Below are 21,939 nucleotides of genomic sequence, written 5' to 3'. Positions count from 1 at the left end.
AGCCAGCCAGCCTGCCCAGGCGAGGCCAGGCCCCAGCCACAGCACCTGCTGAGGGGGAGCTTCACTCCTCACCGCCTGCCTCATGAGCACCAGGGGATACGGAAAGGAGGGGAGAGGCGTGTGCTTGGGTGGGAGTGGAGGGTTAGAGAGGATAGTGGCTTTGTTTTTGTCTCTGTGTGGCGTCGGTTGTCGTCGCTCCAGCTTGTTGTTTTTTTGACTCCCGGGCCGTCAGAAGGGCCCCCGGTGAAAGTCCCTCCACTCCCCAGGCTGCGTGGCTCCTATTGAAGCCGGTCTGTGGGAGCTCTGCTCGGCTCACAGGGACCGGAGCCCAACTCCTAGCCTCCCTCCACCACCTAAACACTGCTGATAAGACTGACTCCACCACAAATTTAAGACGCCAAGCAAAACACGTTGTTGTTCCACATTGACACACTACAACGGGAGATGAATGGGAGGCTTTTGAAGTTGTGTAGCTAAAACCCTTTTGATGCCATTAGTTTTATTTGTAGTCCCCAAAAGCCCCCAAATAGTACCTCACTGTGGTAACATGATCATAAAATCATCCCTTTTTTTAGTTGAGTGATAACCAGGTCTATATTTGGTGCTTTTTGTCCGCCATGTACCTCAGTCAGTAAACAGGCTGTAACTGTGACAGGGACAATGGGAGCTGCAGGGGTGAAACACTGGGTGTAACTCCTCCCAGCGCTCTAGTTCAGAGAGAACCAGCGAACAGTCCTGACTTTGTCCTAGTGTGACGGCCTTGATCAATAGCCGCTCTGTTACCATCAAGTTACTCTTGTTTTTTTTCTCCCTCCTCCATATTTTTCAGAAGCTCATTATTTCTCTGTGTGTCCTGTGGTGGGTGTGAGAGCTAAAGAGACTCCCATGCTCTGTGTGTGTGTGTCTGACAGCGCTGAAAGATTAATGCTCCTCAGTGTAGAAGGTTGGGTATAGGGCCGGTATAGTTACTGTACAAAGGGGTCTGTGCTGCTCACCTTGCCTCGTCACCAGGCTTTACTAACCAAGCTGATAGATGGATATAGCTCTTTTCCCCCCCCTTCTTTCTGTTCTTTGTTTTTGCTAGCACACATTGACCGCATACATTTTTATTTCCTCTATTTCCCAAACATACTGTTCATATACTGGCTTGAGTGTGAGAGTGCTCGCGGTCACACTGCGGAAGACACATTTCAGTTGAATGCATTCAGTTGTACAACTGACTAGGTATCCCCTTTTCCCTCATCTTTCTGTTTGAGCTTGCAGAGCTAGGGAGGACAGGAGGAGGGGTTTGCTGTCAATTCATTTTGTGTGGTCTCGGCTATAAAAACAAAACACCCTGCTCTTTGAATGGTGAAAAAAGCCAGTCTTTAATTTTTGGGAAACCCATAAAAGTTTGCCGCTCCTTTCATATCAGCCTCGGAATTGAAAACAAATGCTGTATTCTCCCCCCTTCTCATTTGAACTGCCCTATTATGGAGTTGTGAGAAAAAAAATCAGCCCGTAGATCTTTCTCTCAGTCTCTCTCTCCTCCCTCATTTTCCAGCCCCCCCCCCCACATTTCTCTTTCCCCTCTCTCCTGCCTTCTTTATCCTCCTCCCTCCCTCTTTTTCCTCCCCCTTGTTTTTGAAGAAACCTACAGAGAGGGGGGGAGGAGGGGAGGGAATCACTGATGTCAAAGTAAAAACCAAGAGCATTAAGAAAACTGGCAAAATGCAATACAGCTGCAATCCGACATGACGCTGGAAAATAGGTCTGAGGAGCAGAGAGAGCCTCCCTGTATCCGTATTCCCAGGGTGCGCAACTGCTCCCGGCCTCGGCTTTGATCTCTTCAAAGCCTCCTACTAGCTGGAGAGTCTTGGCTGCTGCTCGCGCTGGAGCGCCGGAGAGAGGGAGAGAGGGAGGAGGGGTGTATGCGTGTCGGAGGGGAAGGGGGAGGGGGGGGGGGGTCGTCTTTTCCTTTCCAGGGCTGAAATCAATCACAGTGCCGAGGCAATTATGTGTAATTCAACAGGGCCAGATTAGTAACTCTGTTACCTGAGTGACTGACTACGTGTCTGTAATCTCAGAGACTCACTGACTGGCCCTCGCCAGCCAGCCAGGAGAAGTCAGCACTGGGTCACGGACAGGGGAGGGAAAGAAGGAGAGCGAGGGAGAGGTGCTGAAAAGCAGGCCGCCATGCCGCCGTCCAGCAGAGCAGAAAATCGGAGCACAATGGAGTGATTACACTTGCAGATGTAGCCATATTTGACTGAGGCGAGCGGAGAGGGAGGGAGGGGTAGAGAGGGAGGCAGTGATTGCCATGGCGCTCTAGCTAGCTAGCTCAGTCTCTCTAATGAGCCTTGTTCCTTTTGTGTTGGGGCTCGTGCCTGGTGCCGCCCCCTCACCACCCCCCCCCCCCCCCCCCCCCCCCCCGCTGCTCCCTCCGTCCCCCTTCAGTGCCATATCTCTACCCCTCATGCCCGACGCCTCGGATGGCCCCCAAATGCCAGGCTTGGCCCAGGCTCACACCCCGGGCACCCAATTTGCCGTGGCTGGAGAGAGGAGAGCGGCTGGAGAGCTAGTCTGCATGGCTGCAGGTCACAGAGGGAGGAGGAAAACAGAGTAGAATGGGACTACTGCCTCGCTCTCTCCTCTCTCTTGCTATGGGTCTGGACCGTACCCCTGCTACAGTATGCAACACACACCACATCATGGCACTTAGCAGCAAGTCCCCTGTAGCTCAGTTGGTAGAGCATGGCGCTTGCAACGCCAGGGTTGTGGGTTTGTTTCCCACGGGGGGCCCGTATGAAAAATGTATGCACTCACTAACTGTAAGTCGCTCTGGATAAGAGCGTCTGCTAAATGACTAAAATGTAAAATGTCCTGGGTCATGCTTTGTTGGGGAACGATGCTGAAATGTTGTGAATCTTTGCCTCTTCGGAAGTGATTATGGCTACCTGCTCGATTTGATTCTGGTTGCTGTTCTGTAACCACTAGAATTTACAGACATCGCAATATACCAGCTTCCTATTATTGGAACAGATGACCTCATTTAAAGGGAAAGATATTCTCTCTTTCTCATGAAGAAGAAAACAGGTCTTTTGTTTAGCTGGTTCTCGGCAGTCACTTGATGCAGGGTGATGAAACCCATAAAGATATCCAGCAAGAATGTGTTTGTTCATCTGATGAGCTACGCTGTGTTCTGTTCTGTGCTCCTCTCCTCCCTCCTCTCTCTCCTCTATTTTCTTTTGATCATCATCTTCATCTGGTGGTGATGGAAGGGAAGGCTGTGATTTTCCCCTGGGGATGTACACACACACTAAGGACATTAGATTTACACTGGTGTTAAGACGAGTGGAGTAAAGCTGGGCGACATGGACAAATCCATATTACGAAAAATCGACTGAATTACGTGTATAACATTAACACCCACCTAAGTTCTTAATTTGTTTTTATATTACCCTTAAATACTATTACTACTACTTTGAATGTTGCTCAATTGTCCCATTTTAACAATCACCCATATTAGCATTTAACACATTTCTCTAGTAGGGCCCTATAGGTTATTTATCATAATGAACGATATCAGCAAAATGTCCACGATAAGTGGTCGGTTTGGTCAGTGTCGATCATTTTCGGTTTATCGTCCCAGCTCTAGAGTTGGGGTACCAGTGATAATATGGATGTCAGTGACGTTTGTTTTGTAAAGACTGAAATGGTGAATAAATGAAACTGAGTGGATTGGATTTACTCCTTTGTCACTGTAAAAAAAATATATATATATATTGACTAGGAACTAAGCGTTGAGTCTTGCTATTCTGTATTGAAAATATTGGAAAATACATGTTTTGAATTATAATTATTAATAGGCTATATGTGACAAGGATTGAGATCTAAAATGAGAAAATAGAGGGAGCTACACTGAAAAACATTGCCCAGTTGGTGTGGCATCTGTATGTCTGTCTGCCCAATCTACCCACCTCAGTTTCGCTCGGGGAACCAGGTGAGACTTTTCATGTCTCCCGTCAGGAGAGACTTCAGAGGGACGTCCTCGGCTTTGAGCTCCCCGTCATCAAACAATGCATCCAAATATCAAATCGATCCAGAGCCCCAACCTCATCCCCCTCTGCCCCCGCCACGCACCTATCTTTGAGATGAAAGGGGACGGAAAAAGCAAATGAACCCCCTCCTATCCCCCTCTTACGCCACCAAGAAAAGAGGAATCAAGATGGGCGCCTTGGTGGAGATGGGGATTCTTCAATCGCTATTCAATCTCAATCCCACTCCACCCTTCATGTGAACCCTATACACAGACAGGGTCTTCGCTCCGTACAAAGATAGACAGCTATAAAGCGGATGGGATATGACAGGTTCATAGACGTTTCACCGAGATTCTTTGACTTCATAAAAGTCCACGGTGCACCAAGCCTGGCTTTGGCTAATTCATCTCTCTGATATTGCAGGAGATCTGGAAAGAGGTGTGAATGAATGCTAGGCTAGTCTCCCAGCGGAGTGTTGCATTTTCTTTGTGTTCCTGTGTATAGACCATATTCAGACCACAGAAGGTTTTGAGCATTGTAATGGTGTAATGCAATTACATATTGGGGTGCTATTCATGAGTTGGTGATCTCTGTTGGTCTCATGCTATCTCTCGCCATGCTGGAAGAGAGACACTACAATTTGGCTCATACGAGATAGGCCCTGTAGTGTAAAGAGTGATGATTGGACTGATGGGAACATAGCTACCCCCCACTAAGTCTAAAATGAGACTGATACACAAAGGAAATACTGTACAAGTCCATTCATTTCAAGAGCCACAGAAAATAGAATTGAATTATAACCGTGCTGTGTTGTGTTAATTTCGTTGTCATTCTGCATCTATTTCAAGTGTAGTATCAGATGAATGAATGGGCTACATGTGTTGGGCTTGGCCTCATGCAGTTTCTTTCTTTACAATCAGGATTTGAATATATCATGACAAAGTAAGACGATTACCATTTCTTAAGAGGTGGTCGAGAGAATGGTCCGACCGTTGTCAGGGACCGTGTTTTAACACGGTCGTTGTTTTGGTTTGTGTTATGTCTCTACAAAAGCGTCTCACAAAAGTAACCAATAGGGGCGGAGCTTTTCTTGTGACTGGGTTGATCCTGGAAAGGTTGGCTGAAGTGTTCCCTTGGGTGCATTCCAAATGGCACCCTATTCCCGATTTTTATAGTGCACTAATTTTGACCAGTCTTATGGGTATTGTTAAAAAGTAACGCACTATAAAGGGAACAAGGAGTCATTTAGGACGCAGCCCGAGTCATACATGGGTGGAGAATAGCCATTTGTTCCGAGGGGATTACGCCTTTTTAGAATGGCTTTGTTTTCATTCAGATCTGAAGAGAGTGTGTGTGTGTGTGAGAGAAGCTGAAAATGTGGGGTTTTAATGACTAATTCCAGGCTGAAAAGCAGGTGTTTAGTGTCTCACCGGTTAACCCTTTAAAAACGAGGAGTTGTACCTAAACAACAGCTGGGCTGCTAGTCGGACCTATTGTAGTTCTGTCCATTACTTTATAAAAGACAAGAATGGTTTGTAACCGGATCCACAATGATTAATGCTTTGGCTTATAGTAACGATGACTGGGCTTATAACACTATATCTTGGCTAGAGAGTAAGAGGAGGAGTAGTATAAAAGCCCCTTATGTAGAAACCTCCTCCACCTTTTTATCAAAATATAATTTTGTAAAAATGGACTGACTTTAGGTCAGTTTATCCTTCATATTTCACGACGAAGCTGAAATGACTCACTATAGGTAATCCAATAGCCTGCTGAAGTCTATTACCTGGCTATTAGCTGCCTAGCCAGTGGGAGTAGACGGCTAAGAGGCGTTGGTCTTCAAAAAGCAGAGGTGCGCTGAGGTGAAAAGGCCATTGATCATGTGACTGTGGGGTCAGAAGTTCACATGTAAGACCGCTAGGACACAGGCGTCATGGCTCTGGGGCAGAATGGATCCTCTGAGTTGCTATGGTTAAAACAGGAGCAAAATGCCGGTCAGCAAAACTATTTTAAAAGTAATATTAATTAATATACAATAGGTGTGCATACAACACTTTCCCCTCCTTTACATGAGTATATGAGTGTGGACATCATATTTCACTGCCTTTTTTTAGATTAATAATATAAATATATTAGCAGACAGTTGGCTCATTCTCCTGCTCTGTTGTCATTGAATTAGATCCCCTACCTACCACTGTGCCAGAGTGTTTACCTCCCCAAGGTTGTGTGTGTGTGTGTGTGTGTGCGCGCACGAGTGAAACTAGGTCAGTACACTCCCCAGCTCAAGCGACTCCCATTCAAATCATTCACCCCTGATACACGCTCCTCTCCTCGACGCGTGCCGTTTCAAACCTTCCTCGTAAACATTCACTCCCCGCCAGCCTGTCGCCATCTGCCTCCCACTGGCTCTCACCACCCTTCCATGACCCTATGGCTAAGCTAGCTACCCTTTCCCTCAATGGCTAGTGTTTGTTAGGTAGCATGTCAAAGAGGACTACTAAGACAGTGGTTCCCAACCTGTTACTGTACCACCAACTGAATTCTGCTCTACCCGGAGTACCTCTGAAGTACCCCCTCGTGCATTTTACCAGTAGGCCTATGGTCTTATGATTCTTCTCAAGTACCCCCTGTGGATAGGCCAAGTACCCCTAGGGGTTCTAGTACCTCTGGTTGGGAACCACTGCACTAAGAGATTTTAGGTTACTGTAGGAGTTCTTATGAAGCTAGCATGTTGAGGGGGAACTGCTACCTGCCTACAGCTCTCAATATCAAATGTTAGTTACTAGTTAGCATGGAGCTAGCTAGCGCTTTGAGAGGGGACTGCTAGCTGACTGCTGCTTCCAGCTCCCTCCTCCACAGGTAGAGCCAGGCACAAAGACCCCCGCCACTCCAGCCAGACTCTCCCCCCTCAACGCTGAGCTCCCAAATCCAAACTGACAGCCATTGATGCCCAGAATACCTGACTGAGAGCAGAGGGGGGGAAACACTATCTAGGTGTAGCAGGCAAATCCTCTCTTGTTCCTCGGTTTCTAAAACGTGGCGCATGAGGCTGACTTTCTCAGCACTTTTTCTCCCCCCATCATTCTGTGTTGGTTTTCTCTCCTTTCTCTCCTTCTGTTATTGTGTCGTGAGACTCGGGCTTGGGTTTTAGCGAGCGCTAAACATTAGCTTGTGCTGCGTTTTCATTTGTGTGCCTCCTCTAAGGGTCCTGGCTCGCTAGCATTCGTTGTTGTGAATGTGGCGGTCCAAAAGGTTTCTAATGATAAACCATTCAGTGTGTTCATGCAGCAGTGGGGTAGTAGCTAAAAATTGATCGACGGAGACTTGCCGTTTTTGATTCAATAAGAAAAATAAAGAGCGGTGCCGGACCCAGGTGCACAACTTCAACTTCTGCTTGTGGTCAGCTTTACCGGTTACCCGATTCAGACCAGAGGTCTCTAGAGTTCAATTTCTCTCCATCACCTCATTAGAAACCAGTATTTCTGTCATCTTAGCTGATATTGTAGCCAACTACACTAGATTTTTGATTTTATAGGCGAAAGAAGTTACTTGATTAAAAAAAGTGTTGTGGGGATCCCTAGATGGTCAATCACAATTTTGTTTGAAATGTAGGTGAAGTGGGTGTGTGGAAGAGTTTGTTCTCCCTCTCCCATAAACTCTGCCAGGACAAAGAGCTGCAGTCAGTCGTGTGACTCACTCAATGTGGGGGTTTTCCACTGTGTCTGCCTGGGCTCGTACATGAGAAGTGCCGATTTACGTTATATATGTAACTAAAAAATGTGTGTGTGAGCACGCTTGCAGGTCTTGGTCAGGCTGGTGGGGGGTAGCCAGGCCTGCTGACAGTGGCACTTCAGTGGAATGTTTGCCCTTTTCTCAGCTCTTTGATGTGACCAGGTCCTGCTGTGATAATGAGGCCTGCACCCCGCCACAAGGTGAACATCCTGCACAGTGCCCTGGGCTCTGCCAAAACACGCTCCGACAACCTTCACACAACGCTCCGACAACCTCCACACAACTACCAGGCAAGGCACTAGAAGGCTTCAAAACATTGGCCCAGCATTGCCCCCCCCCCCCCCCATACACACAAACACCCACACACCCACAACACATCGCTCAAACAAACTTCACACAACCACAACACATCCCCCACTGAGCTTCAAAACATTGGCCCATCCCCCACACACAACCCAAACGCAACTTTCACAGAACTCAACCACCACTGAGCTTCAGAACATTGGCCCAACCCCCAATATAGCTGTAGTGAATCTTTTTAACCCATTTGACGGGGACTAGCATTTCTATAGTCCTTTTTAAGTGTTTCCCTATAGAGAGTTCTTGTTATAACTCAGTGCTTCTAATGGCCTAGTTTCCCAAAACACAAGGAAAGAACAGAGTTTCTACACTTTGAGAAAATGTTACCTGGGTCTTTTCATCAGAGCGGGCCTATTTCACACACATTATCCCAACTGGCACCTTCATGAGAGGAGAGTGTGAGCCAGTGTGATTGGTTTGCTTGGGGCAATACACTTGAAGCCAGAGGGTCAATGGTTTGGGTTATGAAACCCCCATTCAGCCTCTGTTGAATCCTCAATCTGAAAACTCAAGGATGTTGGGTAATACATCCTAATTCATCTGTGTCCTATTCAGAGCTTCTGTTGGTGATATGGAAAGATGACACTTAGCTGTAAATGGGGCCCCTTTTGTTTGCATATGCAGGCAGAGCAGGAGGGCTGTGGGGAGGTGGGTGGGTGGGGTGGGTACACATGGGAGTCTCTACTGTAGAATGTGTGTGTACATTAGTGTTTGTTTTGCAGGCTGTGTGTTCTTAGCGTTTCGCCCGTCGTGGCGTCTCGCTGCGCATTTAATGTACTGTGTTTGTGTGTTCTCCCGGTGGCGTTTGTTATTTAAGAGGGGTCTTATGATGAGTGACTGGTTCTTCACGTGTTAGATTTCCACAGTAATTCAGTCAACATCACCGTAGCATTGAAAATGGGATTTGGTCAATGCAAATAAATGTAAAGGGAGAAGTTTAAACTGAAAGGCAAAAAAAACTGGGTGTCAATGTTAATCTAAGGTTGTTCTAAATATGGATGGACACTTCTGAATAACTAGTTCAGGCAGCAATGAGCTGGCTTGAACTATTGGACTGACGCTATGAGATTGAGGACAGGGGAATGGGGGGGGGTTCCAGTTCATGGATGTACATTTCTCTCCAGGGCAGGCTTTCATTTCCTCCTCCACTCCTCTCTATCCCCTCGTTCGTTCACTCCTCCGCTCCCCTCGTACTTCTCATTACCCTGGGCGCGTGGCGCTCCCCCTTTCCCTCCCTCCCTCCATCCCTCGCTGGCGGCCTGGCTTTCTTCTCTTATTAATTGGGTTTCGTTACATTAAGCCCCCTGGCCTAAAGGCCATCCTGCCAATAAAACGTTCAATTTTTAACACTTCACTGAGAGCTGGGCTGGCTGACTGACTTCCTGGGGGTTCGAACCACTCTGGGAATGGTAATTGGTTATTTATTTAAACTTCACCCGGGTTGGTAGTGTGTTTTGGTGGAGAGGTAGTGGAGAGAGGAGAGTGGCGGTCCCTTTCTTTGTGGCCTATAAACAGAGAGAAACTGGGAGGGGGACGTTTTTGGAGGGGGTGTGTTTGGTCACCTTTGTTGTGCAAAGGTCTGGCATTATACACACACACGCAGAGCCACTGAGAGGAAACACCTGGCCAGACTATGTATGTCTCCATAGGGATTAAGTACGCCCCACACCCACAGTTCTCTCTATGTACCGTCTTTGTGTTCACAGCTTTTTACAGTAGCCCTGTACGGAGTCATCAGTGGCACTGTCTGAGAACAAGTGTTCAAACATGCTAGGAGAGCCAGGATCAGGGTTGGTTTTGCTGTCGTCTTAGTTGATCTCCCCCGTTTTCTACTTTCAGAATCCTTTTCTCTCAGCTGAGAGAGACTGATGAGAGAATTTCAGTAGAGGCTGAAGTGTCATGTTGAACTAGTCTACATGAATGTACTGTATGTATACACTGTGATTGTCCTCTCTACTGTATGTCTACACTGTGATTGTCCTCTCTACTGTATGTCTACACTGGGATTGTCCTCTCTACTGTATGTCTACACTGGGATTGTCCTCTCTACTGTATGTCTACACTGGGATTGTCCTCTCTACTGTATGTCTACACTGTGATTGTCCTCTCTACTGTATGTCTACACTGTGATTGTCCTCTCTACTGTATGTCTACACTGTGATTGTCCTCTCTACTGTATGTCTACACTGTGATTGTCCTCTCTACTGTATGTCTACACTGTGATTGTCCTCTCTACTGTATGTCTACACTGTGATTGTCCTCTCTACTGTATGTATACACTGTGATTGTCCTCTCTACTGTATGTCTACACTGTGATTGTCCTCTCTACTGTATGTCTACACTGTGATGGTCCTCTACTGTATGTCTACACTGTGATTGTCCTCTCTACTGTATGTCTACACTGTGATTGTCCTCTCTACTGTATGTCTACACTGTGATTGTCCTCTCTACTGTATGTCTACACTGTGATTGTCCTCTACTGTATGTCTACACTGTGATTGTCCTCTCTACTGTATGTCTACACTGTGATTGTTCTCTCTACTGTATGTATACACTGTGATTGTCCTCTCTACTGTATGTATACACTGTGATTGTCCTCTCTACTGTATGTATACACTGTGATTGTCCTCTCTACTGTATGTATACACTGTGATTGTCCTCTCTACTGTATGTCTACACTGTGATTGTCCTCTCTACTGTATGTCTACACTGTGATTGTCCTCTACTGTATGTCTACACTGTGATTGTCCTCTCTACTGTATGTATACACTGTGATTGTCCTCTCTACTGTATGTCTACACTGTGATTGTTCTCTAACATGCTAGTATGTTCTGACTGACTCATAGACAGACTGTGTGTAGCTTGTCATCAAACAGTCCCGCCTGAAACACAGACCGGCAGGTCACATGTGGTCAAGCAGGTGTGCAGCAATCCAGACATCAGAATAGCAGAGCGGGAATATGGGTGAAAACTCTCCAAGAAGAGTAATCGTCAAGCTGACCAGCACATTAACTTAACGTAGCAGGCGTAAAAGAAAGACCTGATTGGGGTCAGATGAAACCGGAAGCATCCGGTTTTCAGGCTTCGCCTCTTCTCTGCTTTCCCCCTAAAAACCGGATGCTTCCGGTTTCATCTGACCCGCTGAGGGTGCCAACACATTAACACATTCTGTTGTGTCTGCAGTTATACCTTTTTATCTCTCTCGGTTTCAGTATGTCTGTGTTTTTACAATGGTGTTTGTTCTTCACTGGTCGACCTTGTGGCAAGAGGTCACATCTTGCTGCTGTGATGGCACACTGGTATTTCACCTAATAGATATGGGAGTTTATCAAAATTGGATTTGTTTCTCTCTCTCTCTTCGATCTCTCTCTTCTTTCTCTCTCTCTGTGTGTGTTCAGGTGTGGCTGTTAAAGGGCCCTGGCTGCATAACAGAACAGCCAGAAGCTGAGGAAGGGCTTTTCAGTCGGCGGATTTAGCAGCATGGGGAATCATGGGAATCTGCCACTTTAGTCTCTCCGTCCCCGACTGTTTGTGGAAACGCCTCACGTGGTTCCGGCACACACTTGATTGTAGCTACGGGCACGCTGAGTCCTCATTGCATATAAATTACAGAAGTGGGAAGCGATTATTATAAACGTCCCCCTTTTTTCGTTTTCCCTCCCCCCTCACTCGGCAGGCGAGGGATAATGGAGTGGAGTACAAAAGGCAAGTGGTGACCGGGGAAGAAGAGTTAGAGATGCCAAGCAGGCAGTAGGGGAAGGGGGGGGGTTAGCCAACTGTCGACTAGCGCTGTACACTATGTAAGGGAAGGGGTGGCGATATTAGTGTTAGGCATTAGCAGTGTGCTTAAGGTTAGGTTTAAAATCAGATTTTATGACTTTTTGGCTGTCGCATAGTGACTACTGCAGAGCTGCCTCCTGAACCAGATTCTTGACAAAAAATGCTAACCTCCGTTTAAAAAGGCTTCTAAAGTTTGTTATTTCCACTTTAAAATGTCAGACTTGATTTATCCTTACTGAAAATGTATCAACCCCTACAAAAATGACAATTAAAAATTATAATCCACATAATAATTCACATTTCCTGTTGCTGCAGGATTCTTTTTCTGCTATGAGAAACTGATCAAATTAAGATGGGACATCTGAATACCCATGCAGGTATACACGCATGCATTCACAAGCACATACACAAAAATATGGACTTGGGTGCACAAACACACTGATTTGTACCAGCAGAAAGACTATGCTCCTCCACAGTGGTACCCATACTAGACCCTGACTCTGTGTGGAATACAACCTTAAATCTAACAGTAGTGGGGTCAGCCAGAAAAAGAACCGGACTGTATCCGACCACCCATCCATCCAACCGCCTTCACACAAGACACCAGTTTTCTTTACCCAAGCAACACCCCCCATTTTTGACACACACACACACACACACACACACACAGAGCAGCGCCCCAAGGCATTGAGCCTCCCTGTTCTCTTACAAAGCAAAGCGTTGGAGCTGGAGTTTCTCCTCTCAAGCACCGTAGCGCTCTGCCAGCTCCAGTTCCGCGCAATGAATTTCTCTTCAAACCACATCTAAGGCCGCTTGAAAAGGGCCGGCCAAGCCTGGTTATAAAATTCTCAAATGGAACGTTTATTTTCAAATCCGTGCCCTCTCTCTCTCTGTCTCTCTCTGTCTCTGTGTGTGAAATATGAATAGAAAAGAGAACCTAAGCCTATTATTTCTTCCCTGACAATAAAAAAGACCTCCAATATGGCCGCCAGCCGCTCCGCTGCCACAGTTTGAGCCATCGTCACGGGGATAAGAAGGGGCGATCAAATCGAGGCGACATTGCATGACCATCCACGGTCGTGGTCAAGTCGGAGCTGTGCAACCACTTTTTAAAAATCTATTCTTTGTAAACTTGGCATAAAGCAGGAAGTGATTTTAAAGGAAGGCGTGGCGCGGCTAGTCCATAAGAAACCACCTGGAGCTATTAAAGTTTTAAAATGGCAGCTCCTTCAGTGATGCCGGGTCACCTCGAATGACTTGGGTTTTCTGGGGGAACAGAAATACCCCTCCCTTCTCTTTGTGCAAGTCAACTCCCCCAAAACTCTCCTTGTCCATTTTAACATTGTGACAATTTAACATTTTATTTTGGCGTCTGTATACAGACATCTTGGTGCTGTGATTTAGGTAGAGGATGGTGCTGGTTAGTAGTGGAGCTATGGTTTAGGTAGAGGATGGTGCTGGTTAGTAGTGGAGCTATGGTTTAGGTAGAGGATGGTGCTGGCTAGTAGTGGGCTATGTTTTAGGTAGAGGATGGTGCTGGTTAGTAGTGGTACTATGGTTTAGGTAGAGGATGGTGCTGGCTAGTGGCTAGTAGTGGGCTATGTTTTAGGTAGAGGATGGTGCTGGCTAGTGGCTAGTAGTGGTGCTATGGTTTAGGTAGAGGATGGTGCTGGCTAGTGGCTAGTAGTGGAGCTATGGTTTAGGTAGAGGATGGTGCTGGCTAGTGGCTAGTAGTGGAGCTATGGTTTAGGTAGAGGATGGTGCTGGCTAGTGGCTAGTAGTGGGCTATGGTTTAGGTAGAGGATGGTGCTGGCTAGTGGCTAGTAGTGGGCTATGGTTTAGGTAGAGGATGGTGCTGGCTAGTAGTAGTGGTTCTTTGGTTTAGGTAGAGGATGGTGCTGGCTAGTAGTAGTGGTACTATGGTTTAGGTAGAGTATGGTGCTGGCTAGTAGTAGTGGTACTATGGTTTAGGTAGAGGATGGTGCTGGCTAGTAGTAGTGGTACTATGGTTTAGGTAGAGTATGGTAGTGGAGCTATTGTTTAGGTAGAGGATGCATGTGTGCCTCCTAGATTCAGTAAAAGCTGTGTCGGTCACAGAAGCCCTCAGGTTTCCCCTGGTGGATTTTGCCTTTAGCCTTAAGGACGGTACACAATGGAGGCACAGTTTATTAAGAAGTTGAGAGAAATGGGCTGTGACAGCTGCGACTGGGAGAGCACGAAAGAGGTCTTCTCCAACATGGTGGAGGCTAGGGCATTTCAAAAGCTCCTCGGCTTTCTCAGGTGCCAGAGAGTCGGTCAGCAATCGGGCCGTGTTGGTTTTTCTGCCATGGGATGGAGCTGGAGATATGGGGGGAAGTGGGTTTGTCTTTGTACCTGCATCTGACTGCATGCTTGTTAAATTGTCTCATTTTTATATATATGGTTTAGAATCCTCCCTTCTCTCTCCCTCTGTCGGAGAAGAGAACCCGAAGACTGGAGCGCTTAAATAAAAATCCTCCATCCAGGTTCTTATCTCGTTCCCACAGGGAAGCAAATGGGACCTGAAAGGCGTAATAATTAAGCGAAGAGGGGTGAGGATGGTATAATTTTAGCCCCAACTAGTATAGGCATGTCCCTGGCTGCTCCAGGCCCAAATCAGGCCCTCTATTAGGGAGTCCTCTCCAGTCCTCATCCTGGTGGGATAAAGTGCCATTAAAGCTATTTCCAGCACACAGATTATCCCCTGACCTTTGATTCTGGCTGACCTGGGTTCTCCTGGGACTTCAGGACTTTAGAGTCAGGGTTTAGGGACTAATTAGTTGCTATGAGTGAGCTAATTTTGTTTGTTTGAAGTTGGATTGAGATTATAATTTTTTTGTTGATGCTCACTCTGTTTTCGATCGGAACCCCTTTTTTGGGTGTTTTTCATCACTATGGAAATTAGTTCTGAAAATGTTGGACTATTTTGAGGCAAGATCCAACATTACGTAAGAGGTGGTTAAGCCAAATGCACTTGATATGTTCGATGCTGGAGAGTGTGTGTGTGTGTGTGTGAGCAAAAGAGAGAGGGCTGGAGACCTGGGAGTCTTGCTGCTTAACCAGGCTCCGGAATCTGACACTGATGAAGCCCCCCCCCCCCCCTTTTAGTAAGGTGTGCATAGCTGAGATCCTTGGCCAGGGTGCAGACCTAAACCCCTCCACCCCACCCTACTGCTAAACCCCTGGTTAGGACATTCCCAGATGGGGTAGGAGGAGAGGTGGTAGAGTGGTGCCAGTCTGTGAGGGTCCGGTCCGGCAACACAGGAAATTCCAGGGGGGTGGTGGACCTGCCACAAATTAGCTTGCTGAGAATGTCACCTTAGCATGAATCGCCTTGCTGCAAATGAAGCCAATGAAAGTCACCTAGTGCTGTTTATATATATATATATATATATATATATATATATATATATAATATATTTTATTTATTTATTTAGGGATATCATTTGCTAGCATTTTTTATATGTTGGGCAAGATTGGGTGTAGTCAAAATGTATAGGATGGGTTGATGGATGACTTTCAGATCAAGCGTATAGCCTTTTGAAATATCATGCTATACGTTTACCCATCATTCTTACACACACCAAAATAGATTGACAGTTTTTTCAGACAAAGCAGTATATCCTTTAGAAATGCTGTTTTGACTGTACAAGTCAAGCAGATCCAGGGCCAGTGCTGGGTGCTCTGATCGTGAATAGTAGATTTAGCATGGCTAAGCAGTACCATGTGTTCAGTGCTGTTGGAGCGTGTAAGCGGCTGGGGGTCTGGCCAGGGTGGAGGGGGTTGTGCAGGTCTCTGTGTCAGCCCAGAGGTGGGGGGTGGTAGGGAAGGGGGTGCTGTGGCCAGACCACTGCTGACGTGATTAACCCTGCCTTTTGGTTCTACCGCAGACGTCTCTAAGAGATCTCTCTCTCCTTCTCTTTCTTGTTCTCCTCTTTCAATTCAAGGGGCTTTATTGGCATGGGAAACATATGTTATTTCTCTCTCTCATCCTCCTTCCCTCTTTCTCTTGCCCTATCTTTTTCTCTCTATCACCCCTCCTCCATCCCTCATCCCTCCTTCTCCCCTCCTTCCCCCCGGCGCTGGCTCTGTAATGAACTCCTCTTATTCACCGGCTAATGACTGCCTTTGATCTCACCGTTAAGACCTCTGCTCTAACTCTACCCTGTGGGGCTCTCTCTTTCACTCTCCCCCTTCTTTCCTCCCCCCTCTGCCCTTAAGCAGGAAATAGGGGCAGTACTCACTGACCAAGGCTAAACAAAGTTTTGAGGTGTTGGGGAAAGGCTGGAAGGGGAGGACATTGAGACCTCCCTTGCAAGAAGGTGTTTTATTTTTTACTGCGCCATTAAAGCCCCCATGCAGTTTTATTTTATTTTACGTATGTCTAATAAATCTGTTTATTTCATGAAAATAACTCCATGCCACCTGAACAAAATATATTTGTAATAATTTATTTCCCTGAAATGCTCAGTCTGATTGTGTGGGCGTGTTGATACAAATGTAAATATATTTACATACACAACCCTGATTGGCGGATAGGATGGTCTAGACTCTAGAGCCTACCCCACTTACCCCTTCAAAGTAGGAGGATACATGCAGTGGGGAGAACAAGTATTTGATACACTGCCGATTTTGCAGGTTGTCCTACTTACAAAGCATGTAGAGGTCTGTAATTTTTATCATAGGTACACTTCAACTGTGAGAGACGGAATCTAAAACAAAAATCCAGAAAATCACATTGTATGATTTTTAAGTAATGAATTTGCATTTTATTGCATGACATAAGTATTTGATACATCAGAAAATAAGAACTTAATATTTGGTACAGAAACCTTTGTTTGCAATTACAGAGATCATACGTTTCCTGTAGGTCTTGACCAGGTTTGCACACACTGCAGCAGGGATTTTGGCCCACTCCTCCATACAGACCTTCTCCAGATCCTTCAGGTTTCGGGGCTGTCGCTGGGCAATACGGACTTTCAGCTCCCTCCAAAGATTTTCTATTCGGTTCAGGTCTGGAGACTGGCTAGGCCACTCCAGGACCTTGAGATGCTTCTTACGGAGCCACTCCTTAGTTGCCCTGGCTGTGTGTTTCGGGTCGTTGTCATGCTGGAAGACCCAGCCACGACCCATCTTCAATGCTCTTACTGAGGGAAGGAGGTTGTTGGCCAAGATCTCGCGATACATGGCCCCATCCATCCTCCCCTCAATACGGTGCAGTCGTCCTGTCCCCTTTGCAGAAAAGCATCCCCAAAGAATGATGTTTCCACCTCCATGCTTTACGGTTGGGATGGTGTTCTTGGGGTTGTACTCATCCTTCTTCTTCCTCCAAACACGGCGAGTGGAGTTTAGACCAAAAAGCTCTATTTTTGTCTCATCAGACCACATGACCTTCTCCCATTCCTCCTCTGGATCATCCAGATGGTCATTGGCAAACTTCAGACGGGCCTGGACATGCGCTGGCTTGAGCAGGGGGACCTTGTGTGCGCTGCAGGATTTTAATTCATGACGGCATAGTGTGTTACTAATGGTTTTCTTTGAGACTGTGGTCCCAGCTCTCTTCAGGTCATTGGCCAGGTCATTGGCCTGTGTAGTTCTGGGCTGATCCCTCACCTTCCTCATGATCATTGATGCCCCACGAGGTGAGATCTTGCATGGAGCCCCAGACCGAGGGTGATTGATCGTCATCTTGAACTTCTTCCATTTTCTAATAATTGTGCCAACAGTTGTTGCCTTCTCACCAAGCTGCTTGCCTATTGTCCTGTAGCCCATCCCAGCCTTGTGCAGGTCTACAATTTTATCCCTGATGTCCTTACACAGCTCTCTGGTCTTGGCCATTGTGGAGAGGTTGGAGTCTGTTTGATTGAGTGTGGACAGGTGTCTTTTATACAGGTAACGAGTTCAAACAGGTGCAGTTAATACAGGTAATGAGTGGAGAACAGGAGGGCTTCTTAAAGAAAAACTAACAGGTCTGTGAGCGCCGGAATTCTTACTGGTTGGTAGGTGATCAAATACTTATGTCAGGCAATAAAATGCAAATTAATTACTTAAAAATCATACAATGTGATTTTCTGGATTTTTGTTTTATATTCAGTCTCTCACAGTTGAAGTGTACCTATGATAAAAATTACAGACCTCTACATGCTTTGTAAGTAGGAAAACCTGCAAAATCGGCAGTGTATCAAATACTTGTTCTCCCCACTGTATGCATTGGTCCAGAATAATCAGATCGTGATGTCATGCTGTGGGCCAAAAACTCCATGCCACCTGAACAGGCTGAAATTACAGGTGTTTTTCCTCCCCTCCAAAATCTCTTACACTAAAAGGGCATTATAATTTTCACAATTTCAGAGTCTTATTTCGACCTCATGGAAATATAATTAAAAACAGGAAAATTGTGACTGCACCGGCTCTTTCATCTTACCAGCTCCTTTGTGTGTGTGCTACACAAATCCCCAAACGGCCGTACCCTTGTCATTTGAGAGAGGGCCGGGACTTGATTTAGCGCTGGAAAACTCTGGAAATGCTAGCTGCTAACTGACTTGAGGAAAGGTAATGTAATGCCTTATCTAATGTGCTTCTCTCTCTCCCCCCCCTCTCCAGTCCAATAAGGTTCCGGTGGTGCAGCCGTCGCATGCGGTCCATCCTCTCACCCCTCTCATCACGTATAGCGACGAACACTTCGCCCCGGGACCCCACTCCGGACACCACCCCCAGGATGTCAACCCCAAACAAGGTAGGCAATGCCCCGCTCCACTCAAATCACTAAACCAGTGGACATCATTAACCATGATAGTCCCACTAAGCACAAACCAGATTGGATGGCGTATCGCTGCAGAATGCTGTGGTAGACATGCTGGTTAAGTGTGCCTTGAATTCTAAATAAATCACAGACCGTGTCACCAGCAAAGCACCCCCACACCATAACACCTCCTCCATGCTTTACGGTGGTAACTACACATGCAGAGATAATCCGTTCACCCACACTGCATCTCACAAAGACACGGCGGTTGGAACCAAAAATCTCCAATTTGGACTCCATTGCTCGTGTTTCTTGGCCCAAGCAGGTCTCTTCTTATTGGTGTCCTTTAGTAGTGGTTTCTTTGCAGCAATTCAACCATGAAGGCCTGATTCACACAGTCCCCTCTGAACAGTTGATGGTGAGATGTGTCTGTTACTTGAACTCTGAAGCATTTATTTGGGCTGCAATTTCTGAGGCTGGTAACTCTAATGAACTTATCCTCTGCAGCAGAGGTAACTCTGGGTCTTCCATTCCTGTGGCGGTCCTCATGAGAGCCAGTTTCATCATAGCGCTTGATGGTTTTTGCAACTGCACTTGAAGAAACTTTCGAAGTTCTTGAAGTTTTCCGTATTGACTGACCTTCATGTCTTAAAGTAATGATGGACTGTCGTTTCTCTTTGCTTATTTGAGCTGTTCTTCCCATAATATGGACTTGGTCTTTTACCAAATAGGGATATCTTCTGTATACCCCCCCTACTTTGTCACAACACAACTGATTGGCTCAAACACATTAAGAAGGAAATAAATTCCACAAATTAACTTTTTAAGAAGGCACACCTGTTAATTGAAATGCATTCCAGGTGACTACCTCATGAAGCTGGTTGAGAGGATGCCAAGAGTGTGCAAAGCTGTCATCAAGGCAAAGGGTGGCTATTTGAAGAATCTCAAATATAACAACTATTTTGATTTGTTTAACACTTTGTTGGTTACTACATGATTCCATATGTGTTATTTCATAGTTTTGATGTCTTCACTATGATTCTACAATTAAAAAAATAGTAAAAATAAAGAAAAACCCTTGAATGAGTAACTAGGTGTTCTAAAACTTTTGACCGGTAGATGTCTCATGTTTTGAGGGAGCATGCAATTGGCATGCTGACTGCAGGAATGTCCACCAGAGCTGTTGCCAGAGAATTCAATGTTCATTTCTCTAGCATAAGTCGCCTCCAACGTCGTTTTAGAGAATTTGGCAGAACGTCCAACCAGCCTCACAATAGCAGACCACATCCGGCTTCTTCACCCGCGGGATCGTCTGAGACCAGCCACCCGAACGGCTGATGAAACTGTGGGTTTGCACAACCGAAGAATTGTCAGAAACCGTCTCAGAGAAGCTCATGCAGTTCCGCATTGGAACCAACTTCAGTGGGCAAATGCTCACCTTCGATGGCCACTGGCACGCTGGAGAAGTGTGCTCTTCACAGATGAATCCCGGTTCATCTGTATCGGGCAGATGGCAGACTACATGTATGGCGTCGTGTGGGCGAGCGGTTTGCTGACGTCAACGTGTGTGCCCCATGGTGGCGGTGGGGTTATGGTATGGACAGGCATAAGCTACGGACAACGAACACAGTTGCATTTTATCGATGGCAATTTGAATGCACAGAAATACTGTGACAAGATCCTGAGGCCCATTGTCGTGCCATTCAACCGCCGCCATCACCGCATGATGATGCATGGCCCCATATCGCAAGGATCTGTACACAATTCCTGGAAGCTGAAAATGTCCCAGTTCTTCCATGGCCTGCATACTCACCAGACATATCACCCAAAAGAGCATGTTCGGGATGCTCTGGATTGACGTGAATGACAGCGTGTTCCAGTTCCTGCCGATATCCAGCAACTTCACACAGCCATTGATGAGGACTGGGTGAACATTCCACAGGCTACAATCAACAGCCTGATCAACTCTATGCAAAGGAGAGGTGTCGAACTGCATGAGGCAAATGGGGGTCACACCAGATACTGACTAGTTTTCTGATCCATGCCCCTACTTTTTTTTTTAAGGTATCTGTGACCAACAAATGCATATCTGTATTCCCAGTCATGTGAAATCCATAGATTAGGGCCTAATGAATTTATTTCAATTGACTGATTTCCTAAAATGAACTGTAAATCAGTAAAATCTTTGAAATTGTTGCATATTGCGTTTTTTATATTTTTGTTCTGTGTAGTAAAGATATTCACATCACACTGTATTCATCACTACCCATCTCCACAAAGAGGCATGAAGCCAAAGCTATTCCTCTGAGGGAAATGTAACATAAGTTCACCCAACCACCTACACAAGGTGGTTAGGTGACGATCTGTCTCAGAGAAAGAAAACTAGAACACATTCCTCCACACGGCGTACTGCATCTCCCCACCTACCTGCATAAAGCAGACAGCTCCTCAGACAAGGCAAGGCAGTCGGCTTTACCGCACTGCTGAAAACCTCTTTCTCTCTTCATTTTCCTCCCTCCATTCGTCACCCTATATCTGACACTCTTTCTCTCGCTCTCTCTTTCTGTCTGTCTGGGTAAAAACGTCAAGGTAAAATCCCTGACAGGCGCTAGAGCACAAAGGCAGTTGGAAAGCCCAGGCACGGTCAGGGTGAGACTTTGGCAGAGGTTCATAGGCCTTGTACTGGTCTGGCCCCGGCCCTCCATATGCGCTCCCCTCCCCTCTTCTCCTCCCCTCTTCCTTCCGGCTGCAACGCAACAGCCCCCCCTCCTCCACTTAAAAGCAGGAGGCAGACCAGACAGGATGCGATGTGTGATGACGAGGCAGTTGAGTAAATAATCCAATATGGCCACCGTACACCAGATCCATCCAGACATCGTAGTGATCTTATGTACCTGTACACAGCAGGACAACTGAATAGGGGATTTAGTGGGAACTCACATTTGAAAGCCTACATTTGCTCCAGAAAGTCATTCACTTCCCTTGTAGCTACAGGATTTCTTTACAATAATGCTTTCCAGAGTGCTCAGTTTTTACATTTTGGTCCTCACTTACAGTCCTCATACATTTTGGTGTGAGTAGTCCCCAGGGATTGAGTATGAGTGTTGATGATAAACATAGCAGAGAATGGAGTTATATGAAGAAACCGCTGGAGGAGATCTGAGTTTAAATCGATCCACACACTCCCATAGCCTGGACTGGTCCATGTAGAAGAGATCTGCTAGATCAATTAGCTATAAATTAAGTCCCCTGGCATTTCCAGACCTAGATACTGTAAAAGAGCTAAAG

The 21,939-nt window shown here is 46.3% G+C and overlaps 1 protein-coding gene across 2 annotated transcripts in view; it reads left to right on the top strand.

The window, feature by feature from the left end:
* Nucleotides 1–21,939, top strand: part of LOC311110086 (lymphoid enhancer-binding factor 1-like) — a gene marked incomplete at both ends in the record, with an annotated part of 49,591 nt that overhangs the window by 8,584 nt on the left and 19,068 nt on the right. For both annotated transcript variants that reach the window (XM_084188648.1, XM_084188649.1), the window contains one exon: nt 18,513–18,645. In XM_084188648.1, coding sequence (XP_084044774.1) covers nt 18,513–18,645 — 133 coding nt within the window. The remainder of the gene's footprint in view (nt 1–18,512; nt 18,646–21,939) is intronic.

Source organism: Coregonus lavaretus, assembly GCF_964263955.1.
Source record: "Coregonus lavaretus genome assembly, contig: SUPER_35_unloc_1, whole genome shotgun sequence".
Lineage (NCBI taxonomy): Eukaryota > Metazoa > Chordata > Actinopteri > Salmoniformes > Salmonidae > Coregonus > Coregonus lavaretus.
This window is presented reverse-complemented; position numbering and strand designations above follow the sequence as displayed.